General features: G+C 40.1%; 1 protein-coding gene across 6 annotated transcripts in view; it reads right to left on the bottom strand.

Annotated features, from left to right (window-relative positions):
* The window catches only part of FMNL2 (formin like 2), an 83,279-nt gene that overhangs the window by 35,861 nt on the left and 27,561 nt on the right, over positions 1 to 19,857 (bottom strand). For all 6 annotated transcript variants that reach the window (XM_078607225.1, XM_078607218.1, XM_078607200.1 and 3 more), the window contains exons 2-3: positions 10,847 to 10,930; positions 2,460 to 2,540 (exon numbers count right to left, since the gene is read on the bottom strand). In XM_078607225.1, the coding sequence (XP_078463351.1) occupies positions 2,460 to 2,540; positions 10,847 to 10,930 (165 nt within the window). The remainder of the gene's footprint in view (positions 1 to 2,459; positions 2,541 to 10,846; positions 10,931 to 19,857) is intronic.

Raw genomic sequence — 19,857 nt, forward strand, 5'->3', positions numbered from 1 at the left:
CCAAGGTCTAAAACACCTTGACATGTTCACATACAATATGCATTCCTTAATTGCGTGCATTCGTTTACTTCTGAAGTAGAGTTAAGCATGTTCCCATGTTTAAAGAAGTTTGGAATTTTGTTGTTGTTCTAGAACCTTATTTGTACATGGCAGAACTGTCATTTTCTGAAGATGTTCACTCATCCAACCTTTTAAAATATCCTCCTATACCTCAGTACCCAGTGTGTCGGGTATGTGACGTTGTACTGTATTTTGTATTCTCTCATACTATATACAATGTACCTGTATGGGCCTTGTGTAAATCCACTGCTGAATAAGGGCCTCCCTACGCCGTGCAGGTTATTAATCGTTATTTGGCCATACTTCACCACAGTGGTCAGTGTGGGATGGTGAATGCAGGTGGCATAAATGTAAGAACATAAAAATACAGTTCAACACTGCCCACCACATAGCCCCATAAATCCTATGACAATCTGTTTGTGCATGAAGTTCACCCATAGGTGAAAGGGCCTGTTCAGAGATCACCCTCCACTAATGTTAGCACATGGCCAAGAATTTAACTCAGCTGACTGGGTTCATACAAAACGAAGCGCACTCACCAATGCCACATTGCTTATTTGAGAAACTCAATAACGCATTTTCAAAGTGTATGGTGTTTTACATAACAACTTATTTATTCTCTCATACCATGCCAATATGAAACAGCATCCTGATGACCAAAACTGATTCGCGTAAAGTGATTTCTTCCAGGGGTTGATGTGCTCGCATTTCCAGCCAGTTCAACTTGAATCGGTGAGCAGCCGTGGAGATTGACTGTATCTGGCTTTTGCACAGATCACAACAATAAGCCAGGGCAAGGCCTCTGTTTTGACAAGACTGCGTCCATTGTCTAAGGAGCTTGCTGCCAAGTGTGAGCTGCATTGAAGCTTTGTGCTTCCTTCCAGCTGTCATGGTACAGCATGGTATGAAGAGTCATGTGCCACCCAAAATGTACCAACTATCTCAGTTCATCACTGCAGTCATGTTTTCTTAGAAACCATACGGTAATTGTTGTAATGCCGAAATGATAAATGGCTTCCAGAATCCCAATGAGGTTGCACAATTTTTGGAACGGATGTAAAAAAATCGTGGAGTTATCAAAAGTCATTGATGCCAGTTGTTAGAAGCTTGAGGGAAACAATAATATAAAAATAACTAATAATTTGAAGTTGGATTCCTTTCTGTTCTAATTGTTATTTATTTTTGAGTGAGCCATTCTTACAGGTGTGAAAACTGGTACAATGTTATAATCATAAAACGTCAACATTTACGTCTGAATCAGAATATCTATTTATACTGGAGGAATCCGATGAGCTGCAAACCTCTTCTTCAGCACGTGCAAACAAGTGCTGTAAATAACAAACATTTATCTCACTCGGGGTGACGATGATATTATTCGTTTAACGACCTTACTTTTTAAAAGTATTCAAAGAAGCTATTACGTACTGTATTACAAAATCATCCAGGAATCATGCATTTATGAAATTAAAGCCTAAATGCAGATCACAGGACCGGCTGGCACATATTGGTTACATCTCTTTTGAGTTCTTTATTTGACGACAAAAGACGCTCAACGAGACAGAACAGAATAACCATTTGCCTGGGATGGAAACAATTAGGTTGCTGAAATAGAACTGGCTGCAGTCCGAGATAGGGGCAGCTGAAAGCAGTTAGCAACGGCGCACGATTCCCTTACAATCCCCAGCAAAAACAACAAATTTCCCCAGCTGCCCCTTCCAGCAGAGGTTGCTGTGGCAACATCTCACAGGGTTTCCCAAACCCACTGGCAGGGGTAGAAACAAAGGCCTTGGTTGTGGAGAGCCTCCTTTAACCAAAGGAAGGAATCTGATCTTAACCCAACAAACCTCTCTGGAGGCCTGCCCGGGCCCTGACACTAGGCAAACGTGGCCCAATCCACCACGGCTCCCATGGGTCCGCACCAAGGCTACCAATCAGTTGGAACCATGCACATCAAAATATTTCCTTCCAAAAAACCTTTTTTTCCCTTCCTGCTCCCTCCACATTCAATAAATACTTTTCTGCATATATGTTAGCCACTCAACAATGGTGAAAATGCAATATTATTTGAGTTTGTAGACGATTATATGTGCCTTATACAGCAATGGAGGCCAGACACCACCATAACATACTATAATTAAATTGAGACAGTGCCTACATAATTATTTGCCAGTCTAAGTGAATTGTAATAATGCAATTATGCGCAATGCTACCCCATCTGTGCACAATGCACGGCACTGGGGGTCATGAAATGTGATGTACCATGAAAACCAATGCTGAAAAATGTCAAATCAAAGATTAATTGATTGGTCTGAAATGTTAGGAATACTTTACTAACCACAAAATATAAATGTTATAATTAATCTGATGTGCACAGTAGCCTGTGTGTAATGTTTTGATACCTTTCTAGTCACGCCTGGGTCCAGGTAGCTCTTCAGCTTCTGTATGTACGTGTGTGGAGGGTTCTTTACTTGGAAACGCTCCTACAAACAACAGAACATACAACAGGCATTCAGTATTCATAGCAGATACCACGTGGCCGTCAGAGCACCCCCTCCCATTTAGTATTTGCGAATGTCTCGAATATAGGGCAGCAATATATAAAGAGATTTAATGTCTCGTGTATAATCGTTTGCACTGATCTATTTGCATAAACAACAGTGCTGTACCACTGCATAGCATTTTCCCAGCAAGCTCTCGTTTGTGTTACACAATCCAACGACCAAATGGTCATCACGTGCAACTTATCAAGGCGTGTGGATTTAATAGCTTTTCTGGCCGCAAAATGTGACCCACATTTTAGAGCACTGCCTCTCTCTCTCTCTGCAAGATGGCAATTTCATCACGTTTGAGCCATGGCTCGTGTTCGCGCCCCCACCTATCTCTTCCCCGCTGCCAGTCGCAGGATGTCACGTACACATTGTCTGAGGCGACAGTTCTTCAAATGCAATACAGCAGAGTACTGCCGCGCGTTTACAGCAGGCGGGTCACAGAAGGGCAAGGGGTCCAGTGGGGGCAAGCATTAGGGGAGTTGTGAAAGGCAATTAAATGCAATTGCACCGGATCTGCTAAAGAAAAGATGATCTTGCATAGAGCTAGGCTTTCCGTTTATCGGTTTGATTACTCGACTAATCGGATAACACGACAAAGGTTGGGGAACAAAAGTGTCACCTCTATTCCCATGTGTGCCGCGGGATGGAAAATGATGGGCGAAGATTGGTGACTTCATCAGCATCATCAGCCGTGTCACCTGGGCGTGTACGATAGGGGATTCCTGTCTTCAGGAGGTAGAATGTGGGGGTACGGCTATTTTTTTATTGGCCAGAGTAATCAACCACAGAATAAGTAGTCGATAAATAATGGTTAGTTGACTAATCGACTTAATCAACTAATTGTCCCAGATATAATCGTATATATCCTTGATCAAGGCATCCAAGGTAAAATAGCCATCACAAGCATGACAATTACATTAACGGGTTTGCAGAGCTGCATTGGCCGAGTATGGATAAAAACCTTGTTCCTCCAGCCGAGAGGCTAGAGTTAATGCAGTGCAGTAGAATTCATTTTATTAGCAACTCTATTACCTACAATTTCTATTATCTGCAGGATCTATAGGACGGGTCCGCAAGACCTCCTATTGTCTGCGCCCATATCCTTCACATTATCTGCAATATGCACATTTTTTTCATGGATAAATGGGGTACAAAATCCAAATACGATCGCAGATTATAGGATCCGCAATGCTCGTCCACTACATCACCATGGTGAAGAAAAGTTCCACTGTATTGTTTCACGGCAAGCACCTCAGCACGTTGGAAACGAGAGCACCCCAAAGTGGGCTGCACAAGGCTCTTGAATCATATACTCTCTGATTGCTGCAGTAATTAGGGATGATGCAATATTTATCGTCCTTGAAAAAGACCAATGATGTATCTATACATTAGGTGTAAGGTTTTTATGCATTTTAACACGATGGTTCTGCGAGACAAATATTGTAGTTTAAAGGATGGCTGTCACCATTGGTACAACCCAACCAAAACATTCCAGGGAGGCAAAAAATATCAGTTGAATCGTTGCCATGTTTAACAACGTGCCAATTATTCTTATTATTACTATTGCTTCAGCTCACCATTTATTTGAAGAACAATCCTCACAACCAAATTGAGCCAAGGGGTACGACGTTTCAGGACAATATCCAAGGAAGTGATAATCATTGTCACCTGACACAGTTGCTTAAATAGCTGTCATAATATTCCAGGAACAAACCAGATATGAACCATTACAAATGAAGGTACTGTGTTCTAATTATATTATAATCTAACGGTGCAAATGATTCGAATTGCTTTTAGTTGTCCTTCCCCTGCAACTCCGATTCACACAGTTGGCTATGTACGGTGTGAAAGAAGTTCAACATACATTCCTTATAAGGAGCTTTATTATATGCATTATTCATTATAACTGCTCATGAATATACTACCCTGTAGCAGGATAACATTGCTATTTGACTGAAGTGTAACACTTTGTAACACATAGCTACTGGACATCTGTAATAAAGAGCTTCATAGCTCATCGGATTCCTCTAGTATAAATACATTCTTTTGAAGTGCGAGAGATGTTATAATTGTCTATTAATATCTTCTTGGTTCTTTCGGTAAAGTCACGTAGAAGGGAAGTAATAAAATAATAAAAATAAAACAATAAAATAATTCTCACGACGTTTCGGCTACAACGCAAGCAGCCGTCTTCAGGTGAAGAATGAGACACTACCAAGCTAGGAGCTTATATATACGCTGGGTTGGAGGTGCAAGAAGAGCGCCTTAACAAAAAAGAATGTGCATATGAAGAGGAATTTAGCATATTCATGGGAAATGCGTAGGAGGTGGGCGGGGGGGTTTCAAAGTCATATTATGCCCATGCATTATGCAGGATCAGCAGCACCAAGGGAGGGTGCAGGGAGTAGCATTAACAAAGGAAAGGAATGTTAATAGTATGTAGCTGCAGTTACTAAACAACCACGTAGAAAACTAAAGTATAAACTACATAAAAAAAACTAAAGTATGAACTGCATAGCACCATCAGTATACTTACTATACTCTACAATAAGCTGGGTTACTCACAGCAAGTAATACATTACAATTCTACGTCGTAAAAATTATATAATATGCTTCCATCTAAACTTTATTCTCTTACATCACACGAGCATACACCGTACTATATACTGCCATAGATAAACCCAACATTAAATTATATACTGTATTGCTATAAACCACCTTATACATTTTAATATAACACTATGTATTATTATACCCACCTTAATGTGTATCACACTGCTATATGTTTACTATACAGTTACGATACTATATATTACTTTGTACATTGTATTAAGCATATAAATGTTATACTATTTGTTATTATACACTGTACCATTGACCGTCGTGTCAATGGGTGAGTCGTGGGGGGAAAACTTGCAGCGGAGCAAAGAATCCATTCCCTGCGGAGAATACAATGCCAGTGAGTGGAAACGCGGTCTGAAAGTCACCGTAAACGTGAACACAATCAGTTAAGATCCGAAATGGTTTATTACGTCCTTCCAATGATTGCTAAGCCAGAATCCATCTTCTCGGTTAAAATTGTCTCTGTGTTTGTATATGTGGATCGCTTCATGAACGAATCTCTCATGATAGCCAGATGGCTTGCAGAGAACCTCTGTCTTGGAGAAGTCAATGTCATGTGAGCCCACTGAGTTGTAACAGTGATCTGCCACGGCTGAGGTGTTTGTCCTACCGTGTTTCAGGTCTGCTTTATATTCACGGATGCGGTCTGCAACCCTCAAAAACGCTAAGATGCCAGCTAGCAACATCAGCAAAGATGAGCGTTTTGAATTAGCTCAATTAAAAAAGAGGGATGACATTGTCATCCTCTCAGCCGACAATGCCACTGTCATCATGGACAAAATAGAATACAACAACAAAATTCAACAACTACTCAACGATGGCAGCTATACAAAAATAAAAAGAGACCCCACCAACAGCCTCGTCACTAAAACCAACAAAATCATTTCTGATTCAACCGCATTAATTGATCAGACCAAACAGTTCTCGTTAAAACCTTCTGCAGCCAGGCCACCAAGATTATACGGCTTGCCAAAGATACATGAAGAAGATACACCTCTTCGTCCCATTGTCTCTACTATCAACTCCCCCACCTATAAATTGGCTCGTTTTTTGTCTGAAATCCTACGGCCTTTCACTGGAAAAACCACCTCTGCGGTACTAAACTCTACTGACCTGGTATCGACAATCAAGGGGATTGCCCTGTCCCCAGACGACCTGCTTGTCAGTTTTGATGTGGTTTCCTTATTCACTAAGGTTCCTGTACCTGACACCATCGCAATCATTGAAGACTTGGTTCATCAAGGACTGAATGCTGGGGTACCCTCCCCTGGTGAGACACTGCTTAACCAATACATACTTCACCTGGAATGGAACTTTCTACAAGCAAACTGAGGGCACCCCAATGGGCTCCCCCCTATCTCCGGTTGTAGCCAACATCTTTATGGAGAAATTTGAGACGGACGCCACTCTACGCCCGACCTTATGGAAGAGGTACGTAGATGACACTTTTGTCATCTGGCCACATGGCCGGCCTGCTCTAGACCAATTTCTCGACCACATCAATTCCATACACCCAGCCATCAGATTCACCATGGAAGTCGAAAAAGATGGCAAGCTACCCTTTTTGGATGTCCTAATCAAAAGGAGACCTGATGGTTCAATGAGCCACTCTGTCTACAGGAAAGCCACCCATACAAATGCTTACCTAAAACCGGATTCCCACCACCATCCATCCCAGAAGAATTCCCTCATCAAGACTCTATATCATAGAGCCCAATGCATCTCCGACCAGGAACACATTTCCAGTGAACTCAAACACGTACGCCAAGCTCTTAAGGCTAATGGTTACTCCGACAACACAATCCGCAAAGCCATCACTCCAACCATCAAGAAGGATCCTGTTGAGGAGCCTTTCAAGACCATCACCTTACCCTACATTGCTGGGGTCACAAAAAAGATCTCCAAAATCCTGATTAAACACAAGATCCAGGTCCGATTCAACACAGTACATAAAATCCGTGATCTGGTACCGTCTGTAAAAGATGTGGTTCCAGACATACAGTACCCTGGCGTTTACAAACTAAGTTGCCTCTGTGGTAGCAGTTACATTGGGGAAACCAAACGACATGTCTCGGACCGCATCCGTGAACATAAAGCAGACCTGAAACACGGTAGGACAAACACCTCAGCCGTGGCAGATCACTGTTACAACTCAGTGGGCTCACATGACATTGACTTCTCCAAGACAGAGGTTCTCTGCAAGCCATCTGGCTATCATGAGAGATTCGTTCATGAAGCGATCCACATATACAAACACAGAGACAATTTTAACCGAGAAGATGGATTCTGGCTTAGCAATCATTGGAAGGACGTAATAAACCATTTCGGATCTTAACTGATTGTGTTCACGTTTACGGTGACTTTCAGACCACGTTTCCACTCACTGGCATTGTATTCTCCGCAGGGAATGGATTCTTTGCTCCGCTGCAAGTTTTCCCCCCACGACTCACCCATTGACACGACGGTCAATGGTACAGTGTATAATAACAAATAGTATAACATTTATATGCTTAATACAATGTACAAAGTAATATATAGTATCGTAATTGTATAGTAAACATATAGCAGTGTGATACACATTAAGGTGGGTAGAATAATACATAGTGTTATATTAAAATGTATAAGGTGGTTTATAGCAATACAGTATATAATTTAATGTTGGGTTTATCTATAGCAGTATATAGTACGGTGTATGCTCGTGTGATGTAAGAGAATAAAGTTTAGATGGAAGCATATTATATAATTTTTACGACGTAGAATTGTAATGTATTACTTGCTGTGAGTAACTCAGCTTATTGTAGAGTATAGTAAGTATACTGATGGTGCTATGCAGTTCATACTTTAGTTTTTTTTAATGTAGTTTATACTTTAGTTTTCTACGTGGTTGTTTAGTAACTGCAGCTACATACTATTAACATTCCTTTCCTTTGTTAATGCTACTCCCTGCACCCTCCCTTGGTGCTGCTGATCCTGCATAATGCATGGGCATAATATGACTTTGAAACCCCCCCGCCCACCTCCTACGCATTTCCCATGAATATGCTAAATTCCTCTTCATATGCACATTCTTTTTTGTTAAGGCGCTCTTCTTGCACCTCCAACCCAGCGTATATATAAGCTCCTAGCTTGGTAGTGTCTCATTCTTCACCTGAAGATGGCTGCTTGCGTTGTAGCCGAAACGTCGTGAGAATTATTTTATTATGTTTTATTTTTATTATTTTATTACTTCCCTTCTACGTGACTTTACCGAAAGAACCAAGAAGATGAATCCCTGCAGTCACGAAAGCTTTAAATGTCTATTAAGAATCAATTAAATTATGTTGATATTGCTGTGAATACATTTCAGTGATATAAAAAAAACACTGGTCATATTCAGGATGCACACAGTTTTGCATTACAACATTCGACCACGTGTAATGATCCACCCCAAGTATTGTCGAGATAATTATCGCAATTCAGGACAATGATTGCATTCATGAATTGATCATTCTATGGCCCATTTTTACCACATTTGATTTGACATTTTCATTTCGTTTGTAGTTTTTAAAACCCCATTACCATAAATTTTGTATATAATCCACATACATCGTAAACAATGTATTCCTAATACTGTACATACAACTCAATGCATGTACATTATATTGTGTAAGACATTCTTCTAATCAATGAATCAACGCATCGTTACCATAGAGTGTAATGTCTTCTAAATTCACAATCAAAACAGACGACTATACTGCATAATCTGCAGACATTGGGCTTGTGAGCACCAACAACAAGGTTCTGCGACTCATATCAAATCCTACAAATGCTACTTTTAAAACCTGCTTTTACAAACATCTTCACAGAAATATTACAAGACAATTCGGAAGGCCCATACACAAACGTATTCACGTTGAACTTCTTTCGCACCGTACGTAGCCAACCGTGCTAATAGGAAGTGTACTGTAATCTAAATAATGCATCAGCATTAGAGCTGCCTTCCCACCACCCTCTGAACCCACACACCCTGAACTGCACCCTTGCTCCTATCAAGGACCACACCAGTCACGTACATAATGGGGCACCACCCCCCACAACTCTCTTGCCATCTGCAGACCCAGTCACTATGACAACTACCTTGAGGCCACACCATCATTAAGTCCCCAGGCCCAACCACGTTTCCTGCTGGATCGGGTTTAATACAAACAGTTCTTCGGCTCCCAGTGAGCAGACACTTTCCCAAAGGCCTGTTTGTCCTTTGGCTGCTTTTACATGGAGCACTGGCTTTAAAAAAAATATATAAAGAAATATTTTCCCAATCCTTCAGTAAGGTTTTAAGAAAATAAATATGTAGGAGTGACGGATGAGAGTGTCTTTTGAAGGTCACCGGCTAATAGCACGTTTTAAAAATGTAAACGGCCTTCTTCAACCACTGAGCTCATTTTATCTTGTTACGGAATTATGCAATTGAATTAAACGATATTAAAGGCTATTTATTCTTCTCAGCACGCACGTTAATTGGAGCATTATTCTTTTTTGGGTCTCTTAAAATCTCCACTTGAGATTTTAATTAATCAAATTGATCTCAATGAACAAATATACAAAAAACCAGACACCATCCGTTTTTGGCCAAGCGCAATATTCCCTGGTTAGGTATCACAACGCTAATTTGTATGATAGAGGTCTCACCAACAAGAAGACCATGTGGTGATAATCCTGACTGATGTTTTCATGGATCTATCTAAGAAAATAATAAATGCAGTAAACAGAATCATAAAAGTACCATCATTAGCCAATTTCTATCCACCGCTGGGTGAACGGTCTCTCCCCCCCCCTCTTATTTGTCCTGCTATCTTCCCTTCTTCCCTTATCTGATGTATTCCTTTCTAGCATGTGTCCCTTCCCAAGTCCATCTACTTTTCCTAACAGCCAACGTGACGTCTGTAATTTCAGTTTCTTCTCCGATCCACGTGTTCACATTTATGTCACTAAGCATGGATACAATACTCTCCTTACCTAACTTCTCTGATGAAAAAATACAAAACAATAACTTACCATATACAACACAAGTAATGCATTCATATAATGATGAAAAACACAGCCCTTTTCAAGAACAACAGTACTGCACTGTGAGAACCAAATGGCCATAATTTGGTTATTGTATTTTACGTTAAATAAATTTTGTCCATATGGTATTAGGCTTTCTAAAAGCATGGGTACCACATTTATGTAATTATTGCAGCGTGAGTGAACACGTGCTTTCAATGAATTGCTGTATACACAGATAATAGTTACCACACCGATTTTCTTTTCCATTCAACGCCCCCGTATAAAGACGGAACAGTATTTAAGTGGAATTATACTGCAATAAAAGGACTGCACCGAATGATAAAGCAGTTTCGATTACCATTTTTAGCGTAACGTACTATGCTGTCCTGTAATTGACAATATGCGTTAATGTAATCACAAAGGTCTTTACTAAGACAGATGTAAGCACAAAGTGCTTAACGAATATAGATCCTCATACAATATGTATAGATCACTTTGTCTGCACACATCTATTCTGTAAACATTTCAGCAAGACTTTAATGACATTGAGGGATCATGTAAGGGGGTGACAGTGTTTAGTGACTTACCTGGTCACAAATTAGTTCCCATTTCTTTTCAGCATCATATTGTCGTAGCAATCTGGCTTTGTCGGGTGGTAGATTCATGGAATTCTGAAAGCAGAGAAGAATACACCACATTTAACCACAATAAGCTACACACAGTTTGTACAGCAATACGTAATCATCGTCGTCGTCATCACCTAGAACATATTACCACTTGAAACTCCATTGCGTCGAAGCGAGTACAGTAAAACAAAACTGAAAAAGCCAAAAAGACAAACCATTAAAATCAACACAGATTCCACAAGGATCAATCTTTTCCAGTAAAATGCAAGAACAAATAAAAAAAGAAGTTCAGTGTTACATATCACATTAATGTTACACATTAATTGCTGTAACACGAGCCATTCAATTATTCCACTGCCTGGTTATTGGGTGAATCGTCACGATTCGCAGTAGCAATTCTATGTAATAACGTTAGCTTTTCCAGTGCATGCAAAATGTACAGTTACTGTATGGTTAACGTGAAACAATAACATGTAAATTCAACAATTATGAATTGAAGGTAATCTTTTCTAAATGAATCATTCTATGCATGTCTTGCGAGTCAAATCATATTTCTCAGGCTTTTTTCATCTTCATTTCGACCATGTCATCAGGGACATGTCATGAGACAAAGTATCCATTTGGCACACTCACAGAGCAGTGTATTGCCCCGTGCATTAGAGAATGGTCCCCTTCAAGCCATTCAATTTTATTTGCACATTCGAGGGCACGTGTTCGCACGAGCCCTTCAGTCAAACTGATGTTTTGTTTAATTCTAATATTTTTATGCGATTTTTTTGTTGCGACTGGATTTAGACCATCAGCTTACTATTACAGTGCATACTTGAAAATATGATTTTATATTTTCACCCAAGCCAGCAGGTCACCAAAAAAAAACTGCAGATCAATAAATTATTGCAATGGCTAGACTGCATTTGAGTTGTTGAATTTGCTTCATTTATGAATTCACACACACAAACATTCAATACAGATGTCATTTCTGCACGAACTAAAATATACCAAAGGTTTCTAGCTCAGCGGTGGCCAGTGCCTGGAGGCATGCTATCGTCACGGATGATGGACGTGGGTATAGACATTGAAAGTAGGAAAAACAGCATTGTAGTTAAATAAAAGCCAGCATTACAATAATATACCTATGCACTTCATTTGAGTGAATGCACTTATAAGCAGAAGTCCTATCTGTGCATCCACATAAAAGTTAATAATACTCGAGTCCATCGTTCTGTAGGTTTAACAGACCAAAATTGATTGTCACTAAGCATTTGTTTATACAGTAGTACAAGCAAACGTTAGCCCAATTTAAACCTTCTGGGTCCCATCAACCGGCAATAATATTGGTCTGCAAAGCCTATAGACTGATGGACTACAAATATATTTGTATATGTGGAGACAGAACAGAGCCCTGTTTGTATATGATTTTACCCATAATGCTTCACAGCAACACATAATGAGTTAATTTAAGTTAATTATTGTGCACTCTCAAAGACAAAACACGAATGCATTTCCAAAACAAATCAATCCCAAAGGACAGTGCCTGAGTTTGAAAATAATGACATTTATACCCAAATTATGTGAGGTCAAATGTTCAACAACACAAGTGAATTACATGTTCACAACTGCACGGTATGACCTCTGTCATGAGCCAGAGGGCAACCTAACAAATAACCCACTGCTCTGAAGATGAAGAAGGGTGTCTATATGAACAATCAGTGTTCCACTTTTCTGTAAGTAAACAGGAAAATTAGGCATCATAAAACACCCCCCCAATATTACACAACAAATGATGATAAATGGTGCTGGCTCCTCTTTGTGGTATGCAATATGCAGCTAATGGAAGTGTGGCAATACAAAAGCCACCAGTCATCTGACAAAAGGGATCAACCACTCGAGCAAATAAAAGCATGCAGACGTTCGAATCATGTGCACAACGTTGAAGGAACGGTAACGTTGACAAAAAAATACTTGTCGGAAGAGAAAACATGGTAATCGAGTTAATCCCATTAAGTATAAGAGCTATATCTCTCAATGCAGGTGCATGAATTATGATATATTTTTCCCTGTCTGGAGGACACAAGAGTATACACAAACGCCTTTACCAGTAAGTTGGTAAATGGAGGAAAATCTAACATCCTTGTACTGCTACACCGAATTTACATTTTTTTCCAGTGCTGTCCAAATGTTTTATGGCAGGGCAGACAGTTCCCAATTAAAGGCCCGCAACTTTGGGGAATAGGATACATGGAGGGTGGGTTTTAAATTAACAAGAATCTTCCAGGCCCCTCAACCATCTGTTCCCTGTGCTACTGCACTGCTGGAGTGATACAGACGTTCGTTTTCGGGTCTCTTTCCACTGCAGCATAGGCACGGCACTCCACAACGCAGAGCGCTACGTCTTCTCATCGCACACTGAAAACATAACCAAGAAATAATGTAATCGTGCCTTACTGTGCTTTTTTGTTGTAAACTATTGGCAATGTTTTCTTTGAAACTGCTTTTTTAGTGAAATGTAAGAAAATGCAATTACAAATCTTATCCTTATCGTTTCAATAATAAATATATACCCGGTCAAATACGGCGAGTTAAATTACAATCATATAACGTAAGGCACCGTAATAAACTGTATTCATAACCTGGTGAAAAGCTTTTGTGAGACAAAATCCTGTTAAGCAAGGTAATCATACATAAAAGCTATGCTTCTCACATATTGTATATATATAAATATATTATACTGTAATAAAAAAGGTAAAGAAGCAACCATGAAATTAGTTGCGGGACTGGTGGTAGAAGAGCCTCCACTGGAGAGAGTGCCACAGTGGTGAGATGTTAACTACCTCGCCTGGTATACAGGAGGTCGTACGTGGTTTGGTCCTGACCCTGACGCCTGTATAATTGAAGTTTGCATGTTCTCCCTCTGGATTTTTGTCGGGGTCCTCTGCTTTTTTCCTCCACATTTACAATCAACATACGATTTGAGTATTTGGCTGCTATAAATTTGCACATAAGCCACTTCGTTGAGCTATCATTTGTGGCCGGGTCACTTCTGAAAAAAGCTATAAAGCTAAGTGGGGGCCTTACCTGGTCAAATAAAAAATAATTTTGTTTAAGTTTAAGCTAACCATACATCTTGGAGGAACACGGAGTTACCCACGCTTTACACCACGACACGTGATCTGCCGATTTGACGGATTGTGGTGCATCCATTTATACTGCCGGGTGGGTGGACAGAGGCAGGGGGCGATTTAGGAAACTTGCGTTGTTTCAACTGCCGGGCCGGGCCATCAAATCGGCGACCTCTGGATTGGAAGTCCCGCATGCTAACTCACCATTACACCTCGGCAGTGTCCCTGTTCAATTGTAATCAGTGCAGTAGAGCTCTCCTAAATGTTTATACATTGCAGACATAATTTAACCTAGAATTAATATGAAATATCTTCCATGTGCCACGCTGTACAACAATTTTTAATTAATTCACCATTAATGAGCTTATCTGACAATACCACACATTGTGCTGTACTTTTTCTCAAACACATTGGCACCGGTGGAAATCTGAAATGCAATGGTCATAAGAAAGCACATTGATTTGATAAATGTTTACTTTGGACTTGACATGCGAGGTTATATTGCTCTGCATCTTGGCAGGCAACAACAAAGGCTGCTGATTTTAAAATCAACATCGCATTAATATCCGACGCATTTACCCAAGACAACTGACTTCAATTTTATCGACTCAATTAAACAATTTACAGTAATTACCATTGAATGCAATGTACAGTAGTTTGAAATTAAATGTTCCTCATTGTAAAGTACTATACTGCACTCTACAGTACTGGAATACACGACACAATCAATTCTGGTGTACTACCTCATATTTACTACTTTACAATGGACATACAGTATATACGATACTAGCTTTACTACCCGGCTTCGCCCGGGACTTGGATTCACCAAGCTCGGCTGCCTTTGTCTCCCCAGTGGCGATGTTGACACACCACACCACTTACTCGTTTGAGGCTGAGTCGACCTAGGGGAGGCCCAGGGCCGGTTCAAATAATCGTCACTGGTGGTGGCCGCGAGCGGGAATCGAACTCGAGTCGCCGGGTTTGTAGCGCAGCGCGCTACCGTACGCTACACTACAATGCGTTACGCTTCCACGTGCGCGGGTGACATGACAGATGTGACGTCACAGCTCACTTGCCGTGCAAAAAATAGATGCATTATTGAGCTCCCCCCCACCCAAAAAAAACCCACAAAAGTGTATTTTAATAATTTTTGCATGGTGTACAGTCTGCAAAGTACCCACATGGCAAATTTCAAGTTTGTTGCATGTCGGGAAGTACGCTAAACATTTTGAGCAGACACACATATTCACAACTTTGCCTTTTATATATATGGAGATGTATACATTCAATATTTTGTGGCCGAGTTGCAATCACTTTTTTTTTAAACTGAATTTGGAAGGATGGATGTCTTTATATACGGTATACAGGAGAACTCCTCACATCCGCAATTATGTGGGGGATGTTATTTGAGCATCCGTGATACACCACGATAAATAAAGGAAACTCCTCGCATTCGTGAAAACAAATCATGGACGGAAGGAGTAATGAACCACGCTTATCTCATCTCCAATAAAAGAGCGGAATTTCGCAAGTCTGCACTCCTATGTCCAGCATTACCGTGCAATATCATTGGAGGAGAGACGTTTTTAGCTACTTGACAAAAATTTACTAAACAAAAATTGCATTTTTTGCCAATGCCACCGCAAAATATCAGAGTTCTCGCAGACTACAGATTTTTGGCGTCTCACTGTACCGTGTATAACATGTAATACTATCTACAGTATTTTGACCTTTTGGTTTATTACCATTTTCAGCTTCATACAGTATTTTGACCTTTTGGTTTATTACCATTTTCAGCTTCATACATGATCTATCCACTGCTGGATGAGGCCTCCCCAACCCATACACCATTTATCATGGTCTTTTGATTTAACAATTCATCTAGAACCTGCACATGCGCTAAATTCATCGGTCTGTGGACGTCCTCTCAGCTGTGTACCTTGGCTGCCATTCAGTAGTTAGTCTCGACCCCTCCGAGAGATGCAACCTGCCCAAGGCCACTTTTATTAACAGCTAATGTGACGTCTCTAACTTTACTATATTATTATAATCAGTGAGAAGTATTTATCTTTGTCTCAGTGCAATTCCAAAAATGCATCTCTCCATTCCTTTTGTCAGCCTTACATATGCTTTGTCATTCACCATGATTCTGATCCACGTGTCCCAGCAGGTAATATATCGCGGATTATAACTCATAAGTGATGCAATTATATAATGTAATTAGCATTACGCCATAAAAAGAAAATGTCAGGTAGTTACTGGATTAAATTAACCCAATGGATTATTTTTAATGAAAGGTTGATGCAAGCAACTAAAGTATCAAGCTTTGAGACCTTCAGCAGTCTCATTCACACGCAGGAAAGGAAGACAAATGGTCAATTGTCGCAAAGCCACTATAATGCATCTTGTTGACATGAGATCGATGTTTGATTGAGACTGCTTTTTCTCCTCCCATGACCTTTTACGCACAAATAACCATGGTAACGCAAGGCTCATCCTCTTGTGCACCCACTGCAGGTGTGCAAGCAGCAGATTCAACAATGATTTCCATTTAAAGCCCAACAAGCAACAAGATTTTCCATGAATTTGCTTCACAATATGTGAAATGGAATGAAGATACATAGAGGAAGTTATCTCCTGCAGCACCATGTGCAATACTCTACAATATTTTAATGAATTTGTGTTTAACATCGACAGTGCATATTCTGCACAATAATTTAGCTATATATGATAACTTGTCTTATCCGTTGTACTGTACTACAGACACATTTTTCATTATATTATCCACAAGGCCACCGGGTTCCTAACACAGTGTGTTAATAGCCAGCATCAATCCACTGCTGGATGAAGGTCTCCACCAAGTCACCCCCACCTCTCATGATCTTGCAATGCAACAATTCATCCTGGGCGTATCTGCGCCTTTGTGTGTCTCCGTGTCTCTGTGTTTGATCATGTGTGTCCTCATGCCATGTGTGCATCTCTCATTACTTGCGGATAACCTGCGAGTCATGGCAGTAATTTGCCGCACGATTCCTCTTGTCCACGAAAATATTGCGGGTAACTTGATGCCATTCCACGTAGAAGTATGGGAAACATCATGGATAAGGTAGATAATTGGAAGAAATAGGGCCCTGACTCAAAGTATTTTCGTGAAATCTTCACGAATGGCTAAGGACTGCCAAATCACAATGCTCATTTTGAAAAGAGTTCTTGCTGTTTTGTAATTAATATAACAGTACAGTACTATATAGGACAGCACTACATTACAGTGCTCATTTAAGATGTAGCCAGCTGAATCCAGCTAAGTACGAAAAAGAGCTCATTGCTTAAATCAATTGGCAAGCCATCTAATCAACATTAAGGTTGATTGCAATTTCACCAACGCCAAGATAAAGAGTTTTGGCTCGACCTTAACAGCACTACTAATGATGCACTGGATCTGGTTCCTTCAGGACAATGCACCTAAGCGGTTGGGAATGGAAGAATAAGCTCAGGCCTCACAGCATACAGTAACTGACGTATAGTACTACAGGAAAACTCTTCTTATCCGTAGTGATATGGTGAACCAATGTTAGGGCTCTATTATCTGCAATATTACTCCAATCTGCGGGGTAGAAAATTGTGCAAAACCTTACGGGTAATAGGATGCATTTGTCGTACGACCCCTGTTATTCGCAAAAAAACTGCGGAAAATAGAGGATACCTTTCAGCAAAGACTTATGGAAAAAGTCACAGATAATCAAGGAATCTATGAGGACAAGGGCCTAAGGATAATAGGCGTATCCGTGGACCACACAGTTGCCGCGAATAGTAGTTATTGATAATAGGGCCACAGATAAGAGTTCTGTAAAATCCAAAAATAGTTTTGAATACCTTTGCCACAATACACAAGCTTCTAACAACCACTCGCTCTTTTATAAGAGCAAAGAACTATGGTAAACTTAAAAAACAAATCTACAACCAGAACAACACACAAGTAATAGAAAAAATAGCAACAGGGTTTTAAATCAATGCTAAAATGTATGAACATGTACATGTTTTTTTTTATCAAGAAGCATTTGCATGCCTGCGGACAGCAATGCATGCATTAGCAATGGGTATTCTTGAAAGAAAATCATTGAGGACTAATCCGAGATTATGCGAGCATAAAAAGAAATGCGTGCAAAGCACATTTTCTTAAACATATATAGAATTCTCAGTATAATTTGGGCTCAAGGACACGTAAATTGCACATAAAAAGAAATGCAATTGCAGTTTCAGCATATGAAGTGGGTACAGCATGCTTCACCTTCCCAGCGATTCAACAAATTGTCGCGATTTGGGGTCACAATTTCACTTAAGGATCGATTGTTTTTAGTTTTTTATCTATCTTTGATTGTCGTGTTTCTTGTTTTTTCTGTCTTGTTTGTACACTTCTATTTTGCTCCATAAACTACGACTGTAGACGGTAAAATCTTACCAAAAGCACCGAATTAAATCACTGAGGGTAAACTGTTACATGCCTAATATAATCATTCCATGTAGAGAAAAAAACTATAGGTTTAAAAGTCTGTACTATTTTACAATATTTGCAAATATGCAGCTTTGTTTCCATTGATAATTATTAATGCCACGCAAATATTTACTATTAACCAGGTCAAAAGCTATCATAGGAAACATGAATCAGGTAAGAAAACTGTTAAAATACAATATTTAAAGTAGACCGAAATCATCAAAACCCAGCAGAATTCATATTCAGCAAAATTGTCAAGTTACAAATGTGAAGTTGACATTTCACTAGAATCAAAGACAAAACACTTCCAGTATTCTCATCATAAGACAGTTCAACAGTTCAGTTATTTGAGACCAACTGAAGAATCTGAAGAGCTGTTGTGTGTTGCCAAGGATAACCCAGATTACACAATTAAGGAATTAAGGACTAAATGTCACATGGAGTAAAAGGGCATCTGATGTGTGCACGTATGTAATATGTTGAACTTCTCTCACACCGTACGTAGGACAACAAACTAAACACAAAAAGCAGATCTAAAGAAATTAGTTTTCAATGTAGATTTAAAAGTGCATAGCTCCAGTGGCTTCCTAATATCGGAAGGAAGAGCGTTACGGAGAGCTGCAGAAGAGCATGGTTAGCAACAAGCCGCTGCGGGGATGCCCGGTGTTTGCGTGATGGTTTATGCTCCTTGACGAGATCAGCAAAGTATTGTGGTTCATTTATGGCAAGCACTTTGTGTGTAATGAGTGCGACCTGATGATGTATTCCTTCAGCAACCGGAAGCCAATACAGCTCAGCGAGAACCGGACAGACATAGTTGGATATTGCAGTACTCGTCACGACACGTGCCCGAGAATTTTGTAAATTCTGCAGCTTGATAATGTTTTTGCCAGACGTCCCGTAGAGTAGTGAGTTGCAATAATCGAGCCTTGTCAATACTATGCTACACGCCACCATGTTGGCTATGTCACGACTCAACAGTGGCCAAATGTGTAGGAGAGCCCTGATATGAAAATTGTAGAACCTGACTCTAAATCTTGACTTAAAGCTCTCTGACTATATTTTGCACGTGGTGATCAAACCACACATTCTGGTCGAGTATGGTGTCGAGGCTCTTTACATGAGTAGAAAACTGAATCTCGGAGTCTATGACAGCCACACCTGTTCCTTCTACAAATGTTTTGCCTCAGCCCGAGTGCCAACCAGCAGAACCTCTGATTTTCTTGGATTAAGCAGCATTTCGTTTCGTGAAAATCACATGAGCAAATAATATATTTTTCTGAAATGAGCACCACATTACTGTATTGTAATGACATTGTGCACCTCTACATTTACAGGCCTTTGTCATTCCACTGCTGGAT

The sequence above is a fragment of the Lampetra planeri genome, chromosome 2 (assembly GCF_965212315.1).
Source record: "Lampetra planeri chromosome 2, kcLamPlan1.2.h2, whole genome shotgun sequence".
In the NCBI taxonomy this organism is placed as follows: Eukaryota; Metazoa; Chordata; class Hyperoartia; order Petromyzontiformes; family Petromyzontidae; genus Lampetra; species Lampetra planeri.